General features: G+C 51.9%; 1 protein-coding gene across 3 annotated transcripts; it reads right to left on the bottom strand.

Annotated features, from left to right (window-relative positions):
• Positions 1–1031: 1031 nt before the first annotated feature.
• HDHD3 (haloacid dehalogenase like hydrolase domain containing 3) lies at positions 1032–3643 on the bottom strand. 3 transcript variants are annotated; one of them, XM_055301709.1, is made up of 3 exons: positions 3400–3643; positions 2163–2338; positions 1032–2071 (listed from the first exon to the last, which is right to left on the bottom strand). In XM_055301709.1, exon 3 carries the CDS (start codon positions 1940–1942, stop codon positions 1187–1189), a length of 756 nt encoding a protein of 251 aa, XP_055157684.1. In that variant the 5' UTR covers positions 1943–2071; positions 2163–2338; positions 3400–3643; the 3' UTR covers positions 1032–1186. The 3 variants fall into 3 exon arrangements, with proteins under 3 accessions (XP_055157684.1, XP_055157682.1, XP_055157683.1); XM_055301707.1 differs by lacking the exon at positions 2163–2338; XM_055301708.1 differs by lacking the exon at positions 3400–3643 and having other exon boundaries at positions 2163–3385.
• Between the last annotated feature and the right edge of the window lie 4381 nt (positions 3644–8024).

Genomic DNA, 8024 nt, shown 5'->3' with positions numbered 1-8024 from the left:
GCTGCTCATCCCCTGAGCCACCCAGGCATCCTGGGACATGGAATTTTTAAAAACCCAGGTTACTTCACTCTCCAGTGATTCCCATGTTTGTTACCCTCCTGCCACCGCAAGCTCTGGTCCCTGTGCTACCTCCATGCTAACACCTCTGACCGGGGTGCCTTTCAAAACTGGCCTCCTTTAGAACACCTCCCCTGTTTTCCCAGGATCGCCACTGCACTATGTCCCAAGGGGCACAGCTCTCTCCCTGCAACTTCGTGGTCAAGCCAAAGGCTTTGGAGTCAGGCAACCTCAATAGGAACCCTGGCTCTCTCATGTACTAACTGTGACCTCAGGCAGGCTGCTTAACTTCTGAGTCTCTCATTGGTAAAGTGGTGGTCCCACTACCTCTGCCCATTAGGTAGCTTTGAGGGTTATATGGGCATACAAGGGACTAAGGCATGGCAAGCATGAATGCACAGTTCCTTCTCATGATGTAATTATGGTGCTCCTTGCCTAAAACCCTGTTTATACTGTATAGTCCTAGAGGACATGTCCCTACAGCACAGCTTAGCACCCTAATTTTCCAAACTAAGCTCATCCGATCTCCTGCTTCCCAGAGAGAGTTGAGAGGCTTCAGAACATGACTGAGGGGCTCTACAACCTGTGTCAACCCTAGCAGTTTCTTGCTTTTGCTGTTTTGCATGTTGGGGTTCCAGTAAGATCTCCAACAAAAGGGCCCTGATGCTAAAACAAAGTTTGAAGTCAGGTCATCTGGGTGGCTCAGCTGGTTAAGCGTCTGTCTGCCTTCAGCTCAAGCCATGATCCTGGTTTCCTGGGTTAAGGCCCTGAGTCAGGCTCCTTGCTCAGCAGGCAGTTGGCTTCTCCCTCTCCCCTGGCTCATGCTTGCTCTCTCTCACACTGTCTCAAATAAATAAAATCTTCAAAAAAAAAAGTAATAAAGTTTCAAAGTGCCTGGGTTTGAAGCTAGTTGGGCCCTCAGTGATTCTTGTAGGTTAGGGGGGTGGGAAAGACACAGGTGTGAACAAACCACCTCAGAGACATGGCACAGGGCTCAAAGCCCTGCATTTTACTGTTTTATAGTCACAATGCATTTGGACGCTGCAGAGAGAGGGGGCAAAGGCCAGATCTCAGGAAGGAAGGGGCTCTCTTATCTCCAGCATTTGCTGGGGCCCTTCCCTCATCAGACTCAAAGTTCCAGAGCTGAGCCCTCTAGGCGGTCAAGGGCAGGCAGGAGATGGGACAGTGAGGGGAGGAGGCGTTCTTGGGGTACAGAACACTTGATTGCAGAGTCCAAAGGCTCTGGGCCAAACACCAGGAAGCTGTGCATACCTACACCCTGTGCCCCCTTATAATCACAGAGATAACTGTCCCCAATATGGGCTGCTCCTGCCGGTTCCACTTGAGCAAGCCGCAAGGCCTCATGGAAAATACGGGGGTCAGGCTTGGGCCAGCCAGCAGCCTCAGAGGTCAGCACAAAGTCAAAGTGTTCCCGCAGACCAAGACCCATCAGGATGTCCTCTAGTCGCCGGTCAAAATTAGAGACCACTGCCAGCCTCAGACCTCGCTTCCGGCACCCTCTCAGGGTGGCCTCGGCCCCCTCCAACACCTGCCACGTGCAGGGCTTACTGAAGTCTTCATACAGCTGGTCAGCGATGGGGGCCACAGCCTGGGCATCTCGAACACCCGCTAGGTAGAAGGTCTGTAAGACCACATCCAGCCACCACCGGCGGGAGGTGAGGCCTTGGCTCAGGCCGTAGTTCGGGAAGCTGTGGCTCTGAGTCCTGTATGCCTGCCTGAAGGCTTGTCCCAGAGCGGCGGCCTCCACCTCCAGTCCGCGGGCCCGAGCCTTGGCGGCATATTCCTCTCCCACGGGGTGGCGGAGCCTGAGCAGTGTGTCTTTCACGTCCCACGTCAGCAGTCGTATCGGTAGCCGACGCCCCATAGGCCTGTAGGACGGAGGCAAGTCCGCCCCAAGTCTGCCGGAGGCTAAAGAGAAACTGAGCTGGACAAGACCCCCTCCACAACCTGAAGGTCTTCTCTTTCCAGGCCTCGTGGGTCACAGCAGAAGATCCTGGAACGAGACGGCAGTGAGGTGGAAATTCAGGCCTTGGACTCAAAAATAGATTAGGTTTAAAATCTGGCACTGCCCACTCACTACTTACTACTGTGTGACCCTCGGAGTGTCACTCTCTGAATCTCTGTCTCCTAATGGAAGAGGAGCACAGCGTCCCAACCTCACAAGATTGTTACAGCAAATGAGATCATCCATTCATTCCACCAATTTCCAGGCCCCTCCTGTGTGCTAGATGCTAGGGAATAGGAAAGATTTCCAGCCCTCCTGGCATTTACAGGCATTAAAGAAGAGGAGACACAGATATTAGGCAAAGAACTATACAAACACTGAAGTATAACAAAGTCAGCATGTACCATAAGGATATAAACCCCGGAATCCCATCTAATTTGTGCTGAACTTCCTAAGTAAGTCAAGTTTCAGTGGGGATCTGAAGAATGACTATGTGGGAAATGGAGGTGGTTAGATGTTGTTGGCACTGGAAACAGCAAGTGCAATGGCCCAGAGGTAGGTCAATGGCAAGTTGGCTGCTTTGGGTAAACTAGGGCCTTGTAGGTCAAGGTAAGGAAACAATTATGATGGCTATTACTATTGTTAGCAATGCCAAAGACACAGGGTCCTTGCAGGCCACGTGACAGACCTCTGGTTCATCAGGGAAGACGGAGCCAGGGGGTGCAGATATTTGCCTAAGGTGAGTCAGTGGCACAGCCAGCACCAGAACCCAAACTTCCAGACTGGCCAGTGCTCCCTTCCACTGCATCATGCTCAGGCGAATCTGGACTTTAAAAGCATCTAATTTCGGTGAATTGGAACAGCACAGGGCCAAAGGCAGGCAGAGCGGCCAGGTCCTGTCTCTAAGCCTCTCTGAGCCCCATTTTCATCTTTACTGGAGGTAACAAGGTCTGCCTAGGTGCAGAGCCAGTGAAAGGCCTGCTACTGACTCAATGCACAGGAAACAAGTCCTGAGCCTGTTGTCCAGCTTCTTGCCCCCCACGGTTGATTCCAGACGATCCAAGGCTGTCTGGCTGAAACCCAGAGTGCAGAGGACAGCCAAGGTGTTGCTGAGAAGTGGCTGGTGAATCTGGGGGCAAGCCGCAGGGGGAGCCTGTCAAGGAGCCATCCAAAGACCCTCTCACCTTCCTGGTGGGCAGAGCGAGGCCCAGTGAGGGGCGGGAACTCGCCCAAAGCCACGCAAGGGAGTCAACTGCCTGGCACAGCTAAAATACAACAGGGAGCTCTGGCTGCCGACCCACAGCGTTCTCCATGTCTGGAAGCCTGGGCTGAGGCCTCTGGGCTGCAGGCCGGAATTTCTCGGGCCGCCTCCTCACCTGCAGGGCTCGATGGCGACAAGGTCCAGGCAGCCGGCGTCACAGCGAAACCTCTGCAGCTGCCGTCTGCAGCGTGGCCTTGGGCGTCACGTGGCTGTGGCCGGCCTCCGGGGGGCCCTTCCCAGCTCCAGGGGGCTCCGACCCCTGGGTCCGGACCCAGCGGACCTGCACGCCCTCGGCTCAGAGGAAGCCACAGGAGCCGCACCCCCGCTCCGGAGAGGCGCGCAGGAGCTCAGCCGCCCGCGGAGCCGGCGCCCCGCCCTCATCCTGGCCCCGCCCCGTCCTAGCCCCGCCCCTCCCGGCGCCCCGCTCCCCGCCCTCACCCTAGCCACGCCCCTCTGCGCCCCGCCCTCATCCTAGCCACGCCCCTCCGTCCTCGCCCCGCCCCGTCCTAGCCCCGCCCTCATCCTGACCACGCCCCCCGGTGCCCCGCCCCCGGGTCTCACGCCCCCCGCAACTCTCCTGCGCGGAGTTCACTTGGTTCCCGCCCGCTGCGTCCTCTCCTCCCTCCCCGTGGCGCCCTAGGTCACCCGCCTTCCCGCCCCTTTCCGCCTCCCTCTCGGTCCTTTCGTGAACCCCACACCCGCACCCTCACCTGGGTCACCTTGCACACTCCTCGAGCTCCTCCCATTGCCCTCCCTCCCCCTCTCCTCCCCAGGCCCCTGCGCCTTGCTCGGATCCGCACACCCCCAGGAGGTCCCCAGGCTGAGTTGGGAAGAGGGGGATCTGGGTCCCGGCCTGGCCTGCTGGGTGCCGTGTGCCCTGGGGCAAGGCCTGCCCCCCTCTGGTTTGAGGCTCCAGCCAGTCGGCTCTAGGAATGGCTTTCCTTTGGAAACTTGTCTAATCCAAGACATTTTGCTGAGAGTAGAGTCCTCGGCAGTAACCTAGCTGGGTTTTTTGTTTTCTTCTGATATAAAAGTAATCACCCCAAAAATGTTTAAAAATACAAAGTGTACAAAGTAAAAGGAGAACAAGCCTGATCTCACTACTCACTGAGGGGCAGACACAGGGCAAGTAAATACACAAGATTTCAGATGGTGATGAGCGCTAGAAAGGCAGGCAAAGGGCGGCGGCGTGAGCGGCGCGGGGTGGGGGCTCCGAAGGGCGGCCAGGTGAAGATTAAGGGGCGTGTCCTGCAGGTGAGCCACCGGCCCCAGCAAAGGTGCGCGGTGGGGGGTGGGGGTGGGAACCAAGGGCAAAGCCCCGCCGAGGACCTTCGGCCCCCCAGTCGCTGCCCAGGGCTTGCTGCAACGGCACTTGTGCTCGTTATGCTCTCATTTTCCTGGGAGCATCACAAACATGCATATATTTTCTTTCTTCCTTCTCCCCCTCCCCGCCCCCTTCTTTTTTTTTTTTTTTTTTTAATTTTTTTTTTTTTTATTTATGATAGGCACACAGTGAGAGAGAGAGAGGCAGAGACACAGGCAGAGGGAGAAGCAGGCTCCATGCACCGGGAGCCCGACGTGGGATTCGATCCCGGGTCTCCAGGATCGCGCCCTGGGCCAAAGGCAGGCGCCAAACCGCTGCGCCACCCAGGGATCCCTCCCCGCCCCCTTCTTTTTAAACAAAACCTCCTCCTGTAGTCTAAGACCGGCCTGTTCATTTCATTCAGGGCCCCCTCATCCTCGTGGGGCCCAGGCCTGGGAGAAAATACCAAGGGCAGAGTCACAGAGCTTAGGCCATCAAGGGAGAGCTTGACTCCAAAAACTCATTATGTGTCACAAGCAGGATTCCTACAAGTGGGAGTGGAAGGGGTGAGTGGGAGGTCAGAGGTTCAACTGCATTTCACAGAAGCCCAGAAGGGTTGACATTGTTCCAGGTTCCAGGGTCGCCTGAAAGCCAACTCCTTAGGTTCTGGTCCCATCTCTGTCACCTGACTCTCTGTGAACCCTTCACTGAATTCTCTTCCTCTCTGGGCCTCAGTCTCCAATATCCAAAATGGGGGGAATTGGACAAAATAATATTCAACTGAGGTCCAAATCACCTTGTAAATCAATTTCCAAGGTAATTAACTTTGTCCCTGGAACCTCAGTTCCTCCATATATAAATAGAGCATGCTTACATCAAGATGTAATGACAGCACATGAAAAAGCTCTTTGAGAAGTTGATGCCTTTTTTTGTTGTTGTTCATTTATTCATGAGAGACACAGAGAGAGAGAGAGGCAGAGACACAGGCAGAGGGAGAAGCAGGCTCCCTGCAGGGGAGAGTGGGACTGGGACTCGATTCCAGGACTCCAGGATCACAACCTGGGCTGAAGGCAGGTGCTAAACTGCCTAGCCACCCAGGGATCCCCAGATGATTCTTTTTTCAAAAAAAAATTATCTTTATGGGCACCTGGCTGGTTCAGTGGGTAGAGCATAGGACTCTTGATCTCTGGGTCATGAATTCAAGCTCCACACTGGGCATAGAGACTACTTAAAAAATAGCAGTAATAAAACAAAAAGGAATGCCTGGGTGACTCAGTGGTTAAACATTTGTCTTTGCTCAGGGAGTGATCCCAGGGATCCAGGGATCAAGTCTGGCATCTGGCTCCCTGCAGGGAGCCTGCTTCTCCCTCTGCCTGTGTCTCTGCTTCTCTTTCTGTGTCTCTCATGAATAAATAAATAAATAATCTTAAAAAAAATAAAAAATTATAATTTTTATATAATTTTTAATATTTTTGTGTGTATAGTTGACACACAGTATTACATTAGTTTCATAGTTTCAGGTGTACAACATACTGATTCAACCTCTGTATACATTTTTTAAAGAATTTATTTATTTATTTATTTATTTATTTATTTATTTATTTATTTATTTATATTAGAGAGAGAAGCTCTGTATACATTATGCTATGCCAAGTGCAGCCACCATCCGTCCGCATACACACTATTACAACAGCATTGACTGTATTCCTGGTGCTGTACTTTTCATCCCCATGACTTATTCATTCCATAACTGGAAGCCTGTATCTCCCACTCCCCTTCATCTGTTTTGCCCATCCGTCCCCTACAAGATGATTCCTTTCAGATAATTGCGTCTCCTGAGAGGGTAAGGCTTCTGTTTGGTCACATAACTATTTCAAGCCCGGGCACCTGTTGCACACGGCAGGTAAATCTACGCGAGTGTGCCCTCTGGACTTGCAGCCCTGACTTTACTGTTTGCCCTTTAGGTTCTTTCTGTTTCCCTGAATAACTTTTCAGCAGAGATAAAGGAGACTTGCATGTCACAGGAAAGCCAACGACAGGTCCCCACTATTCTGCAATAAGCTTCTTTCTGATTTGCCAGTTCAAAAATGGGTACCCTTGGGGCACCTGGCTGGCTCAGTTGGTAGAGCAAGTGACTGTGGATCTCAGGGTTGTGAATTCAAGCTGCTCACTGGGTGTAGAGCTCACTTAAAAAAAAAAAAAGGTACACTCCGGATGCCTGGGTGGTTCAGTGGGAGAGCATCTGCCTTCAGCCCAGGGCGTGATCCCGGGGTCCTGGGATCGAGTCCATATCAGGCTCCCTGCAGGGAGCCTGCTTCTCCCTCTGTCAGTGTCTCTGTGGCTGTCTCTGTGTCTCTCATGAATAATTTTTTTAAATGATATACTCAGTAGGTATAGTTTCCTCCCTAAGTCAGATGACAGAAATCCTCCTTGGAGGTTTTCATTCCTTGATCTAGCCTGAGTAGACCCCGACCTTGTGACCACTCCTGGAGACACCTGGCATGTCATTATACTGAACACTGCCTTTGGTCCATTTCTCTTTGAGGAATGCCCACACAGGCCTGATCCCAGGATCCTGAGATCATGACCCAAACAGAAATCAAGAGCCAGATGCTCAACTGACTAAGCCACCAAGGCATCTCATATTGTGAGTGTGTGTGTTTTTAAAAATATTTACTAGTTTGAGAGAGAGAAACACGAGTAGGAGAGGGAGAGAGAATCCTAACCAGTCTCTATGCTGAGCATGGAGCTGATGCCAGGCTCAATCCCACAACCCTAAGATCATGACCTGAGCTAAATCCAAGAGACACCCATCTGACTGCACCACCCAGGTGCCCCTTGTGTGTATGTTTTAAGTAAGCTCTACATCCAACATGGTACTTGAACTCATGACCCTGAAATCAAGAGTTGCATGCTCTGCTGACTTAACCAGACAGGCACCCCACCACATTTTACTGTTTTTTTTTTTCCACATTTTACTGTCGATGGGCATTTGGGTTATCCAGTTTGGGGTTACTGCAAATATTAGAAAATGTTGACAGGAGCATTCTTGAGTATGTATATCTTTGGGGGAATAAAGGCACACGTTTGTTAGGTGAATACCTAGATGTGGAATGAACTATACATATTTTCAGTTTTAGTGGATAGGGCCAATTTTCTGAAGTGGTTGTGCCAGTAAATGTCTTTAGAGTTCCCTTGCTACCCATTCTCAACCATCGGCATTGTCTCTTTTTAAAATTTTAGGGACTCTGATAGGTGTGTGGTGGTATCTCACTGTGGGTTTTTTTTTTTTTAAGATTTATTTCTTTTTTGAGAGGGGAGAGAGATGGAAGGACAGAGGGAGAGAGAGAGAGAGAGAAAATCTCAAGTAGACACCCTGCTGAGCATGGAACCTGACCTAAGGCTCAATCCCACAACCCTGAGATCATGACCTGAGC

Source organism: Nyctereutes procyonoides, unplaced genomic scaffold, assembly GCF_905146905.1.
Source record: "Nyctereutes procyonoides isolate TBG_1078 unplaced genomic scaffold, NYPRO_anot_genome, whole genome shotgun sequence".
NCBI lineage: Eukaryota > Metazoa > Chordata > Mammalia > Carnivora > Canidae > Nyctereutes > Nyctereutes procyonoides.
Note: the sequence above shows the minus strand (reverse complement) of the source record. Positions and strands in the feature narration are given on the sequence as shown.

Excerpts from the sequence above, each read along its gene's own strand:
- HDHD3 (XM_055301709.1), bottom strand. The coding sequence starts at position 1,942 with ATGGGGCGTCGGCTACCGATACGACTGCTGACGTGGGACGTGAAAGAC.